At 40.4% G+C, this 20897-nt stretch overlaps 2 protein-coding genes across 9 annotated transcripts in view; one reads left to right on the forward strand and one right to left on the reverse strand.

The window, feature by feature from the left end:
• Window positions 1-20897, forward strand: part of LOC140277444 (cytochrome P450 26B1-like) — a 452169-nt gene that overhangs the window by 177920 nt on the left and 253352 nt on the right. The window lies entirely within an intron of this gene.
• Window positions 1-20897, reverse strand: part of ank1b (ankyrin 1, erythrocytic b) — a 65514-nt gene that overhangs the window by 5068 nt on the left and 39549 nt on the right. For 2 of the 8 annotated variants that reach the window (XM_072372463.1, XM_072372461.1), the window contains 18 exons: window positions 20605-20717; window positions 19584-19808; window positions 19083-19237; window positions 18358-18569; window positions 17037-17241; window positions 16789-16885; window positions 16433-16661; window positions 16083-16211; window positions 13463-13582; window positions 12459-12543; window positions 11322-11396; window positions 10331-10462; window positions 9372-9530; window positions 8639-8710; window positions 2343-2997; window positions 1976-2237; window positions 1585-1656; window positions 1040-1134 (listed from right to left, as the gene is read on the reverse strand). In XM_072372463.1, the coding sequence (XP_072228564.1) occupies window positions 1066-1134; window positions 1585-1656; window positions 1976-2237; window positions 2343-2997; window positions 8639-8710; window positions 9372-9530; window positions 10331-10462; window positions 11322-11396; window positions 12459-12543; window positions 13463-13582; window positions 16083-16211; window positions 16433-16661; window positions 16789-16885; window positions 17037-17241; window positions 18358-18569; window positions 19083-19237; window positions 19584-19808; window positions 20605-20717 (3066 nt within the window). In that variant the 3' untranslated portion in view covers window positions 1040-1065. The remainder of the gene's footprint in view (window positions 1-1039; window positions 1135-1584; window positions 1657-1975; window positions 2238-2342; window positions 2998-8638; window positions 8711-9371; window positions 9531-10330; window positions 10463-11321; window positions 11397-12458; window positions 12544-13462; window positions 13583-16082; window positions 16212-16432; window positions 16662-16788; window positions 16886-17036; window positions 17242-18357; window positions 18570-19082; window positions 19238-19583; window positions 19809-20604; window positions 20718-20897) is intronic. The other 6 variants (XM_072372465.1, XM_072372468.1, XM_072372467.1 and 3 more) reach the window with 6 other exon arrangements.

Consider the following 20897-nt stretch of genomic DNA (forward strand, 5'->3'; position numbering starts at 1 on the left):
TGTGCGTCTTTCTTTCTCGTATGCTGTTTTGGTTGTATGGCTCAACTTCCTGTTGTGTCTTCTGTGTGTGACTCCGCCAGTGTGTCTTTTTGTCCATTAGAAAACTAAACAAGTTGAGCTAAGTAGACACAGAAGTAGCAGTGGATAGAAGAGGAGAGAAGGGACAGGTGAAGTGAAGGTTTGTGAATTTAACTGAGCACAACTACTCCCATTACTGCTGCAACAAAGGCTGTCTAACAGAACCATCTCTGTGTCCAACGGCCTCCTGGTTTACAAGTTAAGTACAAAATGTTACTCTTCTACTTGAAAAAACACACTGCTCTGGCGTTGATCAGCGATGTGCCTATTTTTTGTAAACTTGTTTGCCCGAAGGTAGGAAAGAGAAAGGGGGCAACTATAATTGGCTTGTGGTTAAATGCTGCATGTTGTAACTGCTCTGTTGCTGCATCCTCTGGACTAAAGATGAGGGGACCATTTGGCTTGTTATTAACACAGCTCGAAAACCAGTATCCATGATGGATGCATTAGCATCCATGGCATTGATAATGCAACTTTGAGGAGACTGATACAGCAACACCATATTTAGAGCAACTTATCCTGCCATCAAGATAAGAATGGGCAGATATTTTGCTTTCAATATTACAGCAACTGTTCTCCTCAGTCCCCAAATGGTCCCCTTGAGTTTGTTGAAAAAGAGGTAATGCAACAGTGATTAGTATACAACTGTCTCAAATCTTTTTGAAACATATTGCTGGCTTCAAATCTAAATTGAGCATATAAAAAAAACCCAAAAAAACCCCAAACATTTCACGCCATTTGATATGCTGTCTTTGTACTGTTTTATAGTTCAAATGATTTACAAATCACTGCATTCCACTCTCATTTATATCTTACACAAATTCTGGGGTTCTAATTTGGAAAATCATTGAAACAGAATAGCTTGTCGGAAACTATCGGACTCTAAGAGAGTCCAATAGGTCACCATACAGGCGTGAATCCAAGCACTGGGATGCACAAGTGCTTGCTGTGTGTCCCCTACCTGAAGAACTGGGTAGTAAGTGTATTTCAGTGTTTAACTCTCCGCAGACTGGTGCGCTGCACTGACTGAGCGCCCCTTCTCACATCCACCCCCACCTGGAGCAAGGAGGGCAGGAGGAGGGAGGGAAACAACACTCAGACCATTTAACTGCTGAAGCCTCAAAGTGAAACCAGAGCAGGAAACTAACTATGGCTCACACATTCACCACCTGTCAGGGATTTACATTTAGTTGTCAATCAGCTGACCAGATCATGTACCAAATTACAGCATTTTGCCAGTGATGGTGACATTTTTTTTGTACAAATTTTCCACAACAAAGTGATACTGGTTTTTAAAAACAAACTATTTCTGAGTCATAGTTGGTTTGTTTTCATATATGCTGATTAGGACAAAATACTTACTTAAAATATGTGGCTGGGTGCTACCGTGAATTACTCGTGTTCCAGGCAACATGACTCAGTTACAGGAGAAAGCTGTCTGCTTGGGTTTACAGAGTTTGTGTGTGACTTTGACTCAGCAAACTCATAAAAATACAACAAACTCACCCTTCTAGTGAGAGCAGTTCCACGTTCTTCAACAAACTGCAGCTCAGCTGGATAGTCTTCCTTCTCCTCTCTCTGATAAAAAAACAAAACAGGGATAAAATCAGCTGGTAAATAGCGACTGACTCAGAATGCTTTACAAGATGCCTGCAATCTGAAATGTTAAACAAAAAAGAAAAAGATCCTTCTGATCTGGGTCTGTGACTTGATCACAATAATCAATCATCAGTTTTGATGATTGTTGAGTTAAGTGAGACTGTTAATGATTGCGATCAAAACAATCAAATTGAACGACTGACTTCCAATTTGATCATTCAGAAAATATAACGAGATGGACAAAAATGTTCTCCCTCCAGGTGCAGGAAGCGGCAGGTGGTCGGCGTAGCAACCTGACCTGGCCCCGCCTCTGCTCCTGCTCCCAAGCTCGCTGGCCTGCCTCCTGATGAGAGAAGCCCAGCCCCTTGTCAAAAGGCTGCGTGCCCTGCAGGAGGTGCCCGCGCAGCACATGAGAGTAACCCGTGTCACACACCGGAGTCAGCAGGGCCTCCTGGGCCACGAGCATGCTGCCGTCACGTCCTGATGACACCGAGCCCACCCAGCCCTGCAGGGAGTCCTTGTCTGGTAAGTAGGGTTGAAATGCTCCACCTCCCACCATCCTGGTAAATAGAATGAAGAAAAAAACAGAAGCAAGAAAGAATGTAGAAATAAATAGCAGACCGAACTGTTAATGTACTGACTTAGCACTCTAACAGCTAACGTACCGATTGTCTCCATTGTGTTCTGAGGGTCGACTCAGACTCATCATCTCGCTGCGCTGGGAGTACATCTGCTGTCCTGCAACAAGAGAAATCCCTTCCACTGAGCCCAGCCCTACACCTCCAACTCCTACTTTTGCTCCTCCTCCCATCGCTACGACCTCCCCTCTCCTGGCATCCGACCTCTGACCTCCCAGTTGCCCATTTAGATTGACCTTGGGAACGGCACCACTGGCCCTCACCCTGTCCCTTTCTGCCAGTAATCTTGCTGGCTCATGTGGCGCCTCCTCCTCCTCAACCTCCCCTTCCTCCTCCTCCTCCTCCTCTTCCTCCAGCTCCATGATTGAACCGCTGGCCCCACTGGCTCCACTGCTTGGGCGGCCTAAGCTGCAGGGTAAGGAGAGTGTGGCGCCCTCTGAATCATCAGCCCGACTGCTGCCCTCTAGTGAAGAGTCCTCCACTGTGACTAGCGAGGGGCTGACCCCTGCTGGCCACACCTGAACATCCGACATTTCCATTAAAGTGTCTTCCTCTGTTGTGGCAATTGGTGCACTTTCCAGGCTGGAGACTTCCTGCCAGAAGGGCTCCACACCCAATGGAGAGGGCAAGCTGTACTGCATAGAGGCCGGGGACAGAAGCTCCTCCTGCACCAGCCCATAACCTGGACGGAAGACAGGGGCGAGACAAGAGAAAAACTAACACCAAGCAGGCACAGCCAAGGGAAGGGTGGTGGTTCAACTGTTTCTCCAAATTACAAGTGAAACAGCGGGGCTCAGCCCTGTCCCAATACACAAGGAAAGACATGAAATTCTGTCTTCATCAAGCACTTGGTGTTTTATTGATGCCAGGCTCAGATAACAGGAGTTTACAAATCCTTCCTGATTTTGAAATCTGGCTACATCACACACATCATGAGAGACTTTTCTTGATGATTATCTCTTGGGTCTTAAAGACGCACACAAAACAAGATGGCAAAAATAGAAAATAATCGCACAATACGCCTAACAACAAATTCTTACAATCATTGCAGCAGTGGGAGTAAAGCTTCATCTAAAATGATCTCATGGAGAATAAGAGCTAAACAAGCCTGTTGTTCAACTGCATGTTTCGACATTTGCAAGATTTTGCAGAGACAAACAGAAGAACAATTCTGGATGAGAAAACGGCTGTGGAGATGCAGTCAATATAGGTTACTTATTCTTCAGCAAGAACTAGGTGTGACAGTATCACTGTCAGTTTTGATAATAGTTAGCCCCAAAGGCCAATATGTTTAGCTCTTCTTGGAAAGCGCTCTGTTTAGATGTTCCAGGATCTCCCATGCATCAATCATAGTTGTCAATCATAGTCATTTAGTGGATATGAATTTGATTTGGAAGTTGAAATTTGGATCTGTGAAGCCCTCAGTTTACCAGGTACTGTAGGCTGAATATTGGTATAGACTGAGGTCTTAGATTTCTATTCTAAAGATTGAATTGGGCATAACTTGGCCCAAAACTCCTGTAGTCTGAACCCGACTTAAGTGCACAAAGAACCAATCAATGCAGAGCCAGCATCTTTGCTAATATGTTTTGCTAATATGTTTTCTAATAAAAGGTAGAAAACAAACCGAAAATTGAAAGAAATAAATCAAGCACCATCTTTCTTTCTGAAATCAGCTGTTTCTACCGTTACAGTTTTGATGTATTTTCAGTGATTAATTCAGGTCTTTGTCATTGGGACACAGCAATATGTGTAAGGTGAGAAAGAAAGGGGTTTATCGTATCATCTGTTCGAGAAGTGAATGATGCAGGGCACCCTTTCTCCTACCGTGTTAAGGAAGTGAAACTACAGAAAACAATTTGTTCATTTATAAGAGAAAAGAAAAGTGAGTGCAGGGTTCTATGTTGATAGTTGGGTTGGCACGATATTTATAGACTTCTGGAAAAAGTTCCACATACAGATATGTATTTACAGAGTTGATTCTTTGTATGTTGGCCCATCAAGGTTCGTTGGTCTTTCACGAATGACATTCTTGAAAGCTGTTTGGATGAATTTCCATTTCAGTGTGGCTGTTACACAATTACCAAAGTGGTACTAAATGATCTCTTATCGTTCCAACCCGTGTCGCATATCTCTGAGTAGGAGTCAGTAGCATCTTGCAGATTCTGCAAAGGAAAATGCAAGTTACTCTTGCTCTTGCATTTGTCTGTGTTATGGCTGCACGTCAGAATCATGCATTCAAGTGTTTTCATCCCAGGCATCCAAAGAAAAGTCTTTGTAAACACATACAAACATAAATACGCACACACACACACATCAAACAAAACTAAAAATCTAATCTTATCTATGAAAGTCAACTTAATGTTTTATTTATTGTAAACCTCTTTTTTTGTAAACTTTTGAATAAATTACTAACTGTTGTTTGGTGTTATTTATATTACTATATACACATATTTATAAATATTAATTTTTTTAGAAATGAAGTGATCACACTGGTTGAACATATACTACTTTATCATTAATTTTCCAATAACATATTGTCAAAGTATCTTACAATAGTCTTTTGTTTTCGTTCAGTTATCTAGACATCGTTAAGCGTAGCAATCTATCACAAAACACTCAAACATACACAAATAAGAAATCACACATTGAAGTGTTGCATTTTCAGGAGTATTTTTCTCATTTTATTCAAGTACAAAAACATATACTTTAATTTTATGATTCCAATGAATACTAAAAGGTCTGAGTATACTAGTGAGAGCCCACGCGGACGCTTTGCGTTTGTTCCTTTGTCAATGAATATGACAAACTACATAACAATTATATAGATTTTTCCGTTTAAAACAAAATAATGTGATGGTGTCCCATTTTGATTTGCAGCATATCATTTTTGATACAACACTATCTACATCCTTACTATCCAACTTAAACGTAGAAAAATATTTTGTCATAGTTGAAGTCAATAAGAATCTCACATTTTGGTAAGGTTTGGGCAGGGGTTTGGCTGATTAATCAATGATGTGAGTAAAATGTTTTCCATAAACTGCTGCGTCAGCAAATTTAGATGACTGAACTGAACTGTAAAGAAGTATTCCACCCATAGCCTGTGTTGGAAAGTGTTCATATTTAGAAAGAAGAATCCTGAGAAAACTTCTTGACATTATGCTGACAGGACACAACAACAAAACATTAAAACTAAAAATGTATGTTGTAATGTGGCAGTGAGGAGATTATGAGATGTTTAGTGTAAGGGCTCAGTCTAACTTTCAAGCAATTTATACAAAATTATTTATTTGAAAAAAATATTACTTTGTGCAACAACAGTTTCATCTCTATACTATATCCATTCTTTAACCTATCAGCTTCAGTACTGGTATAACTGGAACATTAGGCAGGATGCTGGATCACTTTGAAGCAGAACAAAAAACATTTTGTCACAATCCAAATAACATGATTACCTTCGCAAGTCTTTTATTTTGTTTCTAAATTGAAAGGGAATATAACAGGGTTACCAAAAATATCTTTACAGGGTAATGTCTCTCAATACGAAGCAGAAAATGTTTGTATGCTCAGCTGTGGAAACAGCTGTGAGAGGTATCTGGAAGTAAAGACAGCAGTTTCTCAGAGGTTGATAAACCGCAGTTAAACCCTTCACTCCTGTTCTTAAAATCTGACCTGCTGGCATTTAACAAAGGTTACCAAGCATATATTCAGTGAAGCTGCCATTAAGCCCTTCTGTTAAAATTTAATTTCCATTACATCAAATTTGATGGAGCTGCAGCTGAGGATTTCTAAATGTTTAAAGTCATTTTAATCTGGACAAAGTAGTATATGAGTCTTTCAGTGTTCACTGTAGCCTGGTGATGGAGACACAGATATTCATACATAAAATAGCCTACAGCTGAGAGGATTAATTAGATTTTTAGCACAGCTGACATATGTTATTACAGAAAGTACCTATTACATAAGAAGCTAATAAATCATTAAGATTCAGTAACAGTTATAGTGACATAGAAAAAGCTATAAGCACATCTATTGTAAATTTCTATTCTTATGATGTAAAAGCTTCAATGTTTAGATGTTTACCAGCACACAAAGTCATTTCCGGTAGTTTATCGGAATGTACAACTAAAATTTAAAACTTCTTTTGGTATAATCAGCAACAACTCTAGAAAAAAAAAAGGTGTATATGTGGGTGAAATACCTCTTTACTGTGCAATTACTTTCCTCTCAGAGTTTATGAACTTATGGACTAAAGGTGGGTGGGTAAGCACTTGTGTGTGTTTCTGGGATGGTATAGGGCCATGATGGTCGAGAGGCATCAGAATGAGGTGAACAGAGAGGAATGAGTCAGAATGATAGTTTGAATGAGTTAGTTGAGTCTGGGTTAGCCCTTCCCTTTACTCCTGCTGTTAGAACACAAACACGCACACACACTGGTGTCACAGGCACAACATGTGGTGAAGCACAAATTAAGGCCACAAAAGGACACACAAATAAAAAACATGACGACACACTACTTTTTTTTATCACAATACACACGTACAAGCACACACAAACACACAGAACAGAACTTATATATATATATATATATGTAGATATAAAAAAAAGATATGAGAACACTAACAGGTTGAAATATACAGAAAATGCTATAAACATCGGAACCAAATCACAACCACACATCTCACAGCAATATCCCCGCTGGCAAATAATGTTCAGCCAATGCTGGCAGCAAGTGTCATCAGACGTGGGCAAAACATAGTGTTAAGTGTAACGTTAACTCGAAGATAATAAAGAAATATTAGTGAAAAAGTGTAAGAGACTGCAAGAGCTTTTAACAATCAATAAATTTGCCCATGAATGAAAGAACATCAAGTCGCAAAAAACATCGTACGTTGAACATTATGTGCCACACAGCTGCTCGCGTGTTACAGCGTAGCGTTAAGAACACACAATTTATCAAACAGGAAAAGAAAATGAAACATTTGATTGTTAATTTGGCATAAAAACAAGTCTAAAACACCCATTAAACAGAGAGAACATTGTACACTGTGAAGAGACCTTCATACATTGAAAGCATGCCATGCACATATTGATGCCATCAACAAAAAGGGCAAACGGCAGGACAATTCTTTGTCACATAACTTTTTCACTCACGCAAATCTATCAGGCACACACCAAATTAACTGTGCTAAGAAGGCGTTTTAAAAAAAATTTACGTGAGGAAAGTGCAACATCAAACTTAACCCAAATGTTTCCCTCCCTTAACTGTCTTTGAACAAATTGCTCATCTGAAGAAAAATACTTTCTCTCTCTCTATCACTCACACTCACACACACAGACACACACACACACACACACTGTAACAGCAAAGCATGCAGCATGCACATGCACAAACTGTAAAACACACACTGAGCTGGATTTTAAGAGGAGGAGAGGGTCCCCACTCGACTGAACGAGGGAGGAGCACGGGAAAACAAGATGACAAGAGAAGAGGAGGCCCAGAGGTCAACATGAGGTCTTATGAGGTCAGAGGTCGGACAGGAAGAGCTGTGAGGAAGAAGAGCAGGAGAGGGGAGGGGGAGGAGGAGCGGGGCGGCTGGGCAGCAAATATGACGTGTCACAGGTTCAGAGAAAAAGACAGAAAGTCAGACAGAGTCCCGAGGAAAAGAGAAAATTTCAATATAGCTGGAACACTGAAGTTTAAGTAAAATTTTGTCTTGTTCTCAGGAGGAGGAAAGAAGCAGAGAGATAGAAAGAGTGCGATAGAAACAAGATATGAAAGCCCAGAAAAACACTATCATTAGTGTACCGGAGCCACTTTTGACGAGTGTATCCATCCCAGACACATATGCATGCATGTATACACACACATACTAATGTATGTGTGTGCACACATACACGACCACACATACGCCCACATATGATCTAAATCATCTTCCTATTAGAAAAAAATTGTTCAAGAAGAAATAACAATAGATTTGAGCTTGTTTGGTTTCATATCATCTTAGAATCCTTTACAGTAAGTCTGGGAGTTATCTTTGTTACCCATATTCAGAAAAAAAGAGTAAGAGCCATCATGTTCTGGGCTAAAGTATGAGGTGTGAAACAGTGTAACTTAAAAAAAACATGACTCGTGCCCGCTGAGGAATGCACCGAGGTGGTGTTAGTGCATGCTGATAAAGGCTGGGTTCATGGTGGAAGAATGACCACATTCCTCAGACCTCAAAAACATCATTTGAGACCCATCATCATCATCATCATCATTATGTTCATGTCAAGAGCAGCAAACCACCATGCAGCCCCAGTTCCTTTCAACTTACCCCTTCTGAAAAACGGGGGTCTAATAACTCGTGGCTTGTGCACTATGCGTGATGGCCTTGTGTCCGTGATCTCTTGTGGGGCAACAGAAACAAGGTAAAATGGCTGTTACCCACACTCAAAGGCAGCAGAGCGGATTTCAGAGGTGAAAAGTAAATGAAGACAGTGGCGAATCTTTTTGGACTCAAAGATTCTTTCTCAGATATTTTTGTAGCAGTAGTGACAATGAAATCTAAGTATATGAACAGGGAGACGTTTATTTTCAATGGAATTTTTTCTAATACAGAATTTTTGTTCAAATGTCTCTTTTAGTGCTGAGAATTTTTTTGAATTGGTCATCATTTGAATAAGGTTATCAAATCTTAATTATTATATTCTTGTTGTACAGGAATATACTGTACTGACCCTAGTTGGGACTGGTTCCTCCAATCGTCTACCAGGAACGTATGCGCTGTCTAACCTCGCCTTTCTGAGACTGTAGGTGGTGTAGATGCAAAGCAGAAATGACCAGCCAATGCTCGATTTGGCTCATTACATTCATAAACATTTTGATGATTCTTGGAGGGGGCTTTAAGGTAAAAAGGAGTCATGACTAAATACAAATTTTAACCACTGGATAGGAGCATTGCCTTCTTACTCTGGAGGGGTTATTGATTGCTGATAGATAATTACATTTATCTGAATATTGCTGGTCATGTTTGTGTGTGTGATATTTGATGTGTTTGTGGGTCTTACCATTAATGACACTGGGGGACAGGAAGGTAGAGTCGCGGTCACCAAGACGGCAGGCTCCCTCCTCTGAAGACCCGGGTCCTGGCTGTGGGGCCTGGCCCTCCAGTGAGGTTACAATGTCTGCACGGTCAATGTTCTTCAGAGCAATGTACAGGCTCTCCACTAAGAGGCAGACACATCAAGGGAGAGGATGACAGAGACAGAGAGAGGGAGACCAATGCGAGGAGAAGTGTGTGCATGAGGACACAAATGAGAGAAGCACACAGGGAAGATCAGGGTGGGTGGGGTGTTAGAAACTGTTGTACAAGGTCGACCACTAGAGTTGAAACTTGAAGCTTTGGAAATTAATGTAAAAATTCCAAACTATGTAAATCATAAAAACGTTTCAGTTGATACTGTCATTATGAACAAGTTTGTGTCAGTGTCTGTAATCAGAAAAAAAGTCACCTGTGTCACAATAAGATGCTTATTAAGAAAAAGAAAAATGCACAAGTAGCTGTGACACTGAGATCTGTGCATATGTATTCTTATGCAATGATTGTGTAGTTAAGGGACTTTTTAAGTCTGACAGTCAGGCAAACAACTCTACTATGTTTTTTTGCAATTCAGCAAATCACAACAAGTATGCTGAATGGAATCTCACTCAATACCTACTATACTGAATGGAATCTCACTCAATACCTACTATACTGAATGGAATCTCACTCAATACCTACTATAACTTGATCAGTTTGACGCTAAAGAAAACTGATGATTCTCTGGCAAATTCTGGAGTTAGTCTTTTTTTTCTTCGATAACAGAGGTGTTAAGAGGATGCCGTCTTGCAGAAAATAGGTAGCATCCTATCATCATATTCAGTGTGGCGCACATGGGATGACTGACTGAAATGTGAACAGGCAACTAAACAGGCAAATTCACTATCTCTTCCTGTGAGTATTGAAGGGATGTGGAGTTGAACTTACTCTTGGCCCTTTTTCCCTCTCTACTGGCCCATAGGTTGAGCAGGGCAGAGCTCTGGTCCAGCAGGGAGTTTGGATTCTCTACTCGGATCCTGTTGATGTCATCGACACCAAACTGAAGCTCTCGGGCCAACTCTGAAAGGAGGACCAGCAAAAAGTATAAACAAACAAAAAAAGTGATAACAACTATATCAAGGCACAGGTCAGGATCTATGATATTTTAGCTAGCAACGAAGACAACTGCTTCTCGCGGTAAAGAAGCGGGATGTAGCACAAATCAGCATATTTGGTTCCAGTACCCCAAAATAGCAAAGAATGTGTTTTGCTAACCTGATGTCATGACAAAACGTGAAATAGCTACATTTGTCCACAGAGCAGTTTTAAAGGTTAAAAATATTGTACATTAATTGTACAATAAGAGTGTTTTCCTTACCCAGTTTCCTACACACATGCAGCTTAAGTTCTAATTAATCTGAATGCCAGTGTTCTTTGGCTTCGTGTGTCTGTATATCATGATGTCCACCTTCCAAGTCTCACTACTGCTCACAACAGCAGTGCGCTAATCATGGAGTGTAATGCAGAGTTGTCCTGTTTTCAACAATCCTTGTACTTTTCTACTTCCCACCAGCTTGCTATCCCTGGCTTTGCCTCTGCATTCTTAACTTAGAGTGGTTATGACACGATTTGCATTAGGTCTCATGTTGATGATTTGTTCTACATGTTCGGAAAAGCACGGTTAGACAGAGTTTTCCACTTTTCATGACTCATGTTACATGGCATTGCAGTCATGTAATGTAAACCAACAGTCAAGGAATTCGTTGCCATCTCCCAATTTTCAACAATAGGCTGGGATGCTACTATGTTTTTAACAATGGACAAACATACCTATGTTTTGGTGAGACTTGGCTTGGTCAGTAATACTTAAAACCTACTAACAGTACTTTTGGTTTTCTTAATATTTAGTTCAGCGCTGTACATATCTGAAGTGACTAACCTGCCCAACTCAAACCCAGCTGTTCAGATATGATGTTGATTTTGATCTCAGTCCTCTGCATGGCATTCACTGTTGCTAAAAGGGGAAAAAAAGTAGTTTAGTCACACACAATCCTTTGTCATCATGACTAAATATGTAAATGTTTTACTTAACTCAAGAGGCTCTGACTTAATTTATCTTAAATTGCAGAGATTATCTATGTTACAGTTTTTTTCTCCTGCAGGAAATCAATAAGTATTAATTTTCAAATATTAAAGGTGGCTATGTTACACATTTTGTATACTCTTTGGCTTCCAAGTCATCATCTGCAACCTAAATGGCTTAACACTGACCTGAGTTGGTCTTAAAAATTCTTATAGCAATACTTACCTTTTTGATCTGTTGGAAAAGATAAGCAATAGCCAGAACATTGTTCAGTATTATCGTCAGGGTTGGGACACTATGTGGACAGGGGTTCATTCAGGTGCTAGTCTCACTAATCATAGTAGCATAACCATTACAAAAGGACTGGGTTGCAGTGTAGCAGCGCTGTGTATTTGATAGACAGAAAAGGCCTTTCCTCATTGCCCTCCACCTGCCATCACCACCATTTAATCCAAATAGAATAGTCAACTTGACTGTTCATTTAGCACAGGCCAGTATCAGGGCTCCTCTGTCTAACTCCACTGCGAGGTCCTGCCCATTCTCAGTGCTAAGCTATAGTACTAATGCCAACAGCATCTGCTGCCATGCGGTTGGACATCGCAGTGGAGATATCAGCGCCATGCAAAACCACATAACAGAAGTCATTCATATCTTGTCATAGCTACCAGGACACTCAGGACAGAAAAGGCTAACTCGCCACGTGCCATGGAGCCATTTTGGGTCACGTTTGAGATTGCTGCTCATCTTTTGGTCACACATCCAATCTGGTTTCCTATAACTGCACTGCTAATAACTCTTGGGCATATTGTAGAGCAGTACATTGCATCCAAGGCTTTGTCTTTGTGCCATGCGTGCACATGAGACAGATTAGAGCAAATAGAGAGGGCAGTATACAAAGCAGGATTGTGGGCAAAGGGGCAGTGCAACATTCTGTGCCCGTCTCCACTCTGTGTACGTCAGGAGAGGGCTGAAGGTCCGGCAATGAAGACTCACCCAAGCCAGGCTCGTTGAGTGCACTGTAGCGCTCTCTCAGGGCAAGAGGGGTTAAAGTTCGCCTGCGCTCCTCACTTCCAACAACCTAAACCAAAAGGACAAAAACTGCTTTATTATAGTTGTATCATGTGGAACTTTTTAAACTTCTCAAAGACATTGTTTGGCAAGCATAACCTTAGCAATAAGTCGCACTTTGAATGATTAAAAAAAATACATTATCATTAGTCTGCACAAAATCTATCCAGAGCCTGACCTTTTTTATTTTCAATAGGAAATCAATGTAAAACTATTCATAGTGTCCATACCTTTAAAGTAGTCAGTCCAAGAATATAAATTAAAGTATTTTTTAGCTAAATCAACTTAGCAGTTTACCAGTCTAAAATTGGCCATTTGTTGCCATTTTAGTGGTCCTTCCTATAAATAGATTTTGGTAAAACAGTACCTTATACTGTTAAGGTATTAGTCTATCAATTCAGAATTTTGGAATGGATTTTGCGTACTGATTGACATTAAATGTACATATAGGGTTTTAACTATTATTGAAGTTTCATTATGCCTTTTTCCACCATAAAACAATCTCCCTTAAAAAAAGGGAAAAGAATCTTGACTCATCCAGACTTATCCTGCACCGGGCCTAATTTTTCCATCCAAAACACTCCCTTTTGGCTATAAATTCAAACAAAAACATAGCAGGTGGCTGGATCCTGTTTAGTACAGCTGACTAATAAGAGCCGACTGGGCTTTTTGGGAGGGGGGTGGCCTTCACAGCTTCTGTCTTTATAAAAAACCTCATAAATATGAGGGTTAGCATGTATGTAGTGCTGCATTTCTTCAAGAATCCATTTCAGTCTATTTAAAATTAGGCAGAATTATAAATATGTCTCAGCCTTGGGAAAAACTGTGTGTCACATAGCCAGACATCCCTGTTATTAGACATGAAAGGGAAGTTCAACCACTTGAAAGTCTGAATGAAAGTCAACTTGTTTTAGTTGCCATGTCCTTACCTTGACACAAGGTGGCATGGTTATGTTAAGGTTACACAGTACATGCTGCGTGTCCTCATACTTGGTGCACTTGCGAAGAAAAGACAAAAACCCAGAGGCATCCTTGTTGCTATCTCGGACCTAGCAAAGATAGTTGACAGAAAAAGAAAGCGAGGAAGAAAAGAAGTAGGAAGGAATACAGAGACAACGTAGGAGGAGACAGATAAAAGAATGAAGAGTACAAGAGAGCGGTGCAAGCAAGAAAGAAGAAGGTGGAGCAGAGGAAGAGAGAGGAGCAACAGCAAGAGGAAGACAAACAGACCAAAACAGGTATTAGATCTCTTCCCAGTGTCTGGAGCATGTTGCGCAGTAACATGGGACGAGAAGCAGGGGGAAACAGGGATGGAAGCAGTCCACAGGCAGGCAAGAGGGAGAGATTTACCTGCACATTTTACCTGGACGTCTGTCAGACCAGACAGTTACAGAGTGACCGTGAGAGAGAGAAAGAGAGACAGTGAGACAGACACGTACAGACAGGCAAGGCCGCAAGATAGGAAGGCAAGCAAAGAAAGTGAGGGAGTCACAGGACATGCAAACAATTAACTAAGAGAGTTGACAGCTAGATAGGTAAGTTGTTTATTGCATGGCTACAACAATTCAACTAGCTGATACTGAACTGTACTGTATGCCACACTCACAGACAGACATGGAAGGAATGACAATGGCAGTACTTAAGAAAAAGAAATACATTCAGCCCACCGAATATACATTAATATGGTCACAGAACATACATGAAAAGACTTATACACATACAGTTACAGGCAAGAGTTTGTGAACCCTTTGGACTTGCATGGATTTGTAATTTACAAATAAAATATGGTCTGATCTTTATATACCTCCTGACTCATGGTCACAGATGAGAATGTTCACATTCATTGTTGGCAAAACCAGTGGCAGACAAACTTTTTAACTTTGCTTTTGACTTTGGCCATTCCAAATCATAAATGATCTTCTTTTTCAACCGTTACTTTGTATTTTATTTCTTTATATAGTTTTGTATTCATCACTCTGTCAATGACTGCAAGGCATCCATGCCCTGAGGTGGCAAAGTAGCTCCAAACCACGGCACTCTCTTCATCATTCCTGACAGTTGGGATAAAGTTTTTTTATTAGTAGATAGTATAATTTTTTAACAAAGCAAAACAGCATGCGTTTAAATCAGACATGTCAACTTTTGTCTCATCTGTCCACAGAGAAGTTATTCCAGAAGTCTTGTGGAAAATCAAGATAATCTTTTGCAAAAAGATGTGCAGCAGTGGGTTTTTTGTTTTTGCAGCACAGTAGCTTCCTTCGAGATATCATTCCATTAACATCAGCTCATTCTGTGCTTAGTCTGTGTTTTCTTCTAGTGGAGTCATGTACAAAGAGTTTGGCAAGTTGAAGAGATTTCAACACATATTTTGCTGCCACCTCTTGGTTGTTTCCACTTTTTTCAGGACAGCATACCGTGTTTTTGGTGAGATCTTTGCAGCAAACCCCATCTTTGGTTGATTAGCAAGTATTCTGAATTTATTCTACTTTTAGAAAACTTGTCTCAATGCAGACTGATGGCCATCCAGGTCTATCAATGACTTTGAATTTGTTTGAAAGCTGGTGTGATGGAGACATCAGTTGAATTTTCATCGACAAGAACAGACTTTATCTGTAACCAGACCTTTTATGTTATGATCAATTCAGTAACATGAGCACCTCTACCCAGCGAGCCTACAGTTGGATTAAGCGGGTATAGAAAATGGATGGATGGATGGATGGATGGGGCACCTCTACAGCTCAAGCCTCCAATCTAATAATTTCATAAAAACACCTGACTGTAGCAGCTTTTGAAGAAGCAGGCTCAGAACATTTTTCCAGACTAGATTATGAATGTGTGTTTAATAACAACATGAAAACTACATTTGTAACGGTTTTATAATCTTAGGGAGATCATCTCTGCCTAGAGTTGTGACTTAGATCAGATCAACATTTTATCAATAAAAATGTGGAAATCTTGGAAGTTCCAAAGTGCAACTTCTCTTGCAATTTTATAACCACAGTATGATAACGCATGTAATCAATGAGGGAGAAGGTCTACAACAAAGTATGGTGACAGAAAAAAAAAAAAACGATGAGAGGATGACAGCGATGTTCAAAATGACACATTTTACAGTGAGGCATTACCAAATGAATGACTACAAAAAACAAACAGAAAATGTTGAAAAATCAGAAATGAATGGAATGTTTGTTATTGCATTGTCCTCTAAATTAGAGTGAAGCAATACAAAAATGAAAGATCAGGAGTTTCTACAGAGGTGCTGAGAGAGCAGATCACTATCCTGTTATTTGAATTTTTATATGCAGATAGTGTGAAGAACTGGCAGCCTAAAAGGACAGTGAAATGCAAAAAGACCACAAGAAAATTACCAAATGAACAGGTTAGCTGGTGCTCAGGAGGGAAACTATCTGGTGAAAGAATCTTTGACACACTGAACCTATCAATTGAATACCAAAAAAAGAAAGAAAGAAAGAAAAAACCCACAATACTGAATGAATACATGACAAGTGACAGAAAAGCAGGCATATGAGTAGTCAGTATGAGACAGACCTTCACAGAGACAGGCAGTCTGTTATCTCTGAAAGCCTGGAAGCTGAAGCTACGAGGCTGCTGAGTGGCCTTCCTAATGGGCACCAGGTTCCCAGAACACTCCAGGTGCAGCGGCATGCCCTCCATAAGCTGTGGAAAATGTCAAAATAAATGTTAATGCATTCATCGTGGACAAATCTGCACAGAGAAGTCCACGGTCAAATTCAAAATGGAAGAAGTTTTTAATAAGAAAAAGTTATAATAACAAGTGGGAATATCAAATAATAAAAAAATTTAAGAATCTACTGCCCTCCATAACACCTTCGCTTTCTGTGACAGCGGTAACCATTTCCATTTGCCCCAGTGCTGACCTCAATATCTCGACTGCGGGCCACTTCAGTGAAGTTTTCATGCAGTTCCAGAGTTTTGTCCATCTTGTCATCTGTCATGCAATAACAACGTAAGCGTCCTTCCCGCGCTTCATTCATCTTTGCAAAAATAACAAACTTGGCCATATAAGGGACAGCCATGAGCTCCTTGTACAGCAAGTTAGCAAAGGTCACCACCTCTGCCGTTCGTGGACAGTCTGCCAGCCAGAATCTGGATGAGGTAGAAGAAGAGAAAAGATTAACAGCTATCCTGGCAGAACCTGTACATGTATACAAGAAAACAGGGAGGGAAAGATGACTGGTGATAATTTTGTCTTGAATGATGCCGAGTTGCCGACCTTGCAGACACATTGGTGGTAAAACTGGCACAGCTGTTGGCGTACATCAGCTTAGTGGTTCCAGTAATGTCCTCCCACTGAGCTGGTGCTGTTCCGCCTGAGTCACACCAACCATACTGAGTCATTCATACCTTGGTAAGCAGTTTTACAGACTTCTAAACACATTATTCAACAGTACATTTCTGTTACTTAGTGCACAAATTTCTAGTGTTTTTTTTTTCATCATCTTCCAGTGAATTCTACAGTACCTATGACACTGCAGAGAAGGCGTAAGCTGGTGGTATCTCCCTCGCCAGCATCCCGAGGACTCTCCCTCCAGGATGGTGGTAAAGGAATCCGCAGTCCAATCGGACGATGAAATTTGCGTCGTCGTGGTTCGATGGTAACAACTGGACTGAAGGTTGCCTGGTTACCAAGCTGCCTCGTCAGCAGTTCATCAGGGATTGGTTGCGCCTGAGGTTTAAGCGGTGAGGGAAAAGCTTATTGATAAGATCCCAAAATGACAGTTTAAAAGGACATGAAGCTGAAATAGACAGAGTATATAAACAATGTGAAAGACAACTTCAAGCACAAACAGAGCATAGCAAATCCAAAAGGACAGTGCATAGGTGTGGGACAAACATAAAAGAAAACGAGCAAATATGCAATAAACTGAACCGTCAAACTAGCAGCCATACTCACACATGCAACAAATTCATATTTCACACCTGACCCAACTCAGATCAGTGCATCAGCTTGGTCAAGGTGGCTCACAACTTAAATCAGGGAACTGGTGAGTGATGAATGGCTGGATAAAAGGAAAACATAAAAAGACCAGCGTGAGGCAAAGCAAAACTCAGACCCATGCAAATTCCTTACATACTGTAGCATAACCGCAGTGACGGACAATGTAAAAACTGTACAGTGAAGTGGCCAAAACAACGGAAATGAAGAACCAACAATCCATTATAACCCTTTGTCATGTAAAAAAACAAAAACAAGCAGAAGCATTGTGTAAAAAAAGATGGATGTCCCGTCATGTCCCGTTGTTCTGCAAAATTCAAAAAGTTTTTTAAAAGATATTGCAGTTTTAGGAAGCGCCTGAAAACCTAAGCCTCTTTTTTTTTAAAACACACTTTTTCAAAATCGATGATTTAAAAACATTTTCTTTCTTACTTGACATTACTGTTGATTTCAGTTGTGTTTTAGAGAAGCTGATTTATGATTTATGGTTTGAGCATCAGACAAAGTAAGTAAATCAGCCTGTCCGCAGAGAGAGCAGGCCATCAAATCGCCGTGATGGCACTACTCTTGTATTCATGTTCATCCTCATTGGTCAAACAGACACTACATCAACTTAAAGTCACAGAATCTGTAAAATCTCAACTAAAAGAGAATGAAAGCAGCAAAAGCAGAAAATGAGCCAGCAGGTATTTTTATGCACAGCGTTAGGATTTTGTCTGTTGTACAGATGAAATAAACATCCAATCAATTCTGAAAAGTGTGGATCTGCATCCAATTAATCTATTGTTAAATTTTAATCCATCTATTAATCTATATTTGCACCACTAATATTTCCCATCTTGTTACCTGCAGTCCCAGTCTCACTCTCTTGGTAACTGCAGTCTCAGGGAAGATGGCCTCGACACGGGGAACCAGCTTGCTGGTCAGCCGGCCGCCCTCTGGACCAATGAGATCACTATCCTGTTGGATGCGAGAGACTACAGCGAAGTAGAGAGGGAAGTCAGTGGAGATGATTCGACGGATTCTCTTCTTCTCCAGCTCCTCCTGACTCTCCAAGTCTATAGTGAAGCGAAAGAAAGGATAGAAATAGAAAATAAAGAATGTGAGAGAAATTGTTGAGATACGTGTCGGGAAAACAAGTTTGTGAACTTGAAAACTATGTACTTCTGACTTGTTTTAAACTACACTAACTTTTGTTATGCACAGTTCAAAACTTTGGTCCCCAGCCCTGCACCACACTGTTTTGCTTTACAGTTGCTTGTCAGTTTTGTGGGCTTTTTATGCCATCTTTGTGGCCTCTTCAACATGAAAACAAATTCATGTGGCTGGCTGTATGTGTGCAGGGCTCATAGGGAGATTTGCTTTTATGACAAATATGTTCCTAAGCCAAAGTGTTCCTAGTGGAGTAGCATTACTTTAAGTGGAAATAAGACAAACTGCAGTTGCATGATGCTGCTTTTTTACGTAAAAAGAAAAGCCTCTGTTCAGGGTCATAAATCAAACTTAAGACAGAATTATCTGCAACAATGCAAGGTCTCACAGACAGCAATATCCTTTTCAATCAGACTGACCTTCGTCCATCCCATTCAGAATAGTTTCCAGCACTTCGTCACCATAACGGTTGCGATGCTCCTTCCAAACCGAACCGTTTTCACTACGGAGGACCACAAGCTCTCGGTCTCCTCGGCCCAATGAGGCAAAGTGAGGGATTTCTACTATAACAGGTCTGTGAGTTAAACAAATAAATGGGAAATGAATAAAACTGGTTGCCAAATTAAAGCTATATTGTAATTGTTGGATTTCCAACATTATTTACAGAATCAGTATTGATTATTTTTCTAATTAATTTCTAACTAATACATAGAATTAGCAATACCCTCCACAAATCCAAAGAAAGTCTAATTCTTGTTACATGTAGCCTTATCACTCATATACGAAATTGAACAATCTTTAGTTGTCAATAAAATTAAAGACATTTCATAACAGTATAAATACACACATAGCCACATACTTGAGAGCACATTTTTTAGAAACTGAATACCACAAGTTCATCAAGTACAAATTTGTCTCACCCCAGGAACTGCATACTGGACGGCCCTAGGGAGATGATCCGGCTCGCGAGCCCCTCCCCCTCCACCAGTGGAGGAGGCGTGGTCAGTTTCTGGGGTTTGACAAGACGGCAGGTGATGCGAGTTGGTGCAGCACAGGTCCGTGGCGGGATGATCACCCGCAGGCCATGGTGTCTGCTTCCTCGCATGGAGCCTCCTCGAGCATCCACCATGAAACTCACCAGGAAGCTGAATGTCCAATGGTGATGTGGTTATTTATTGAACAACAAATAAATTGAGACAAAGACATAATTTTTTACAACCATCACTGGGCTTCTCTAGGGGTAACTCTTCCCAACGTATGAGACAGGAAAGGATAATTTATTTTCAGTTTATTCCACGTGGTTTTGAATGGATTTGCCATGTTACTCATATTGTGGAGTCAAGAAGCAGGGAATGACAGGTCGTCAGGTATGACCCCCAAGGTCAGTAATGTTGACATGAAAAGGTTTACAAAGAAGGCCCAGGCTGTTTGATCCTGAAATAGACCTTATGCAGGTGTGATTTCATAAATTCATCTTCTCTACTTCACTTTATATTTTGTTTTACATGACTTACATGTGCAGATAATACAGGTACAAGCAGAATTGCTCAAACTAGCCTCGGTGTTTAGTGTATGCTCCATAGTATCTGTTCCAGGCTTTGGCCCAAAGTCAAATTTGGCACAAAGGAGAATAAATTCAAGGGATTACAGGCAAAGATGTCCAATTCACCACTCAACATGGTACCAATTTTCCTCAAACTAAATTGTTTTTCACTTGGCCCAATACTAACAAGCTACATGCAGTTATCTTTCAGCGAATCTTTCTCATACCTTATTTTCTCTAAAGAGTTTACTATTTCATGTATACTTTCCTACTAGTAATGCTGGTCATTTTAGAATCTTCCAAAATCTATTCTTCAAAATGAACCAAGTTTTATAAAGGCTTCAATGAATGACAATTTACAGTCAGCTAATAAACAGCAACATGTTCGATTAGCTCACCCTGTGTGAATGGGGCTGGCCACAGGGCTGACATTGTCTGAAGTCTCGGTAGCTGGACTACTCGGAATGAGCGAGTCTTCGTCATATTCTTTTGGCAAAGGGATGGGGGTGTGCTGAAGTCAGAGAGAGAGAGAACAATGAAAGGGAATAAAAAATCTAGAGGCAGCAAAACAACTGTGACTGAAAGACAGAGAAAACATCAAGGGAAGGACGAAAAAAGCTGAGGTAATGAAAGAAGGCAATAGAAATTAAATAAGAGACAAAGTATTTTAGCTCTAACCATAATTATTTTC

This window comes from Leuresthes tenuis, unplaced genomic scaffold (genome assembly GCF_036924035.1).
Source record: "Leuresthes tenuis unplaced genomic scaffold, fLeuTen1.0.hap1 SCAF_19, whole genome shotgun sequence".
Taxonomy (NCBI): domain Eukaryota; kingdom Metazoa; phylum Chordata; class Actinopteri; order Atheriniformes; family Atherinopsidae; genus Leuresthes; species Leuresthes tenuis.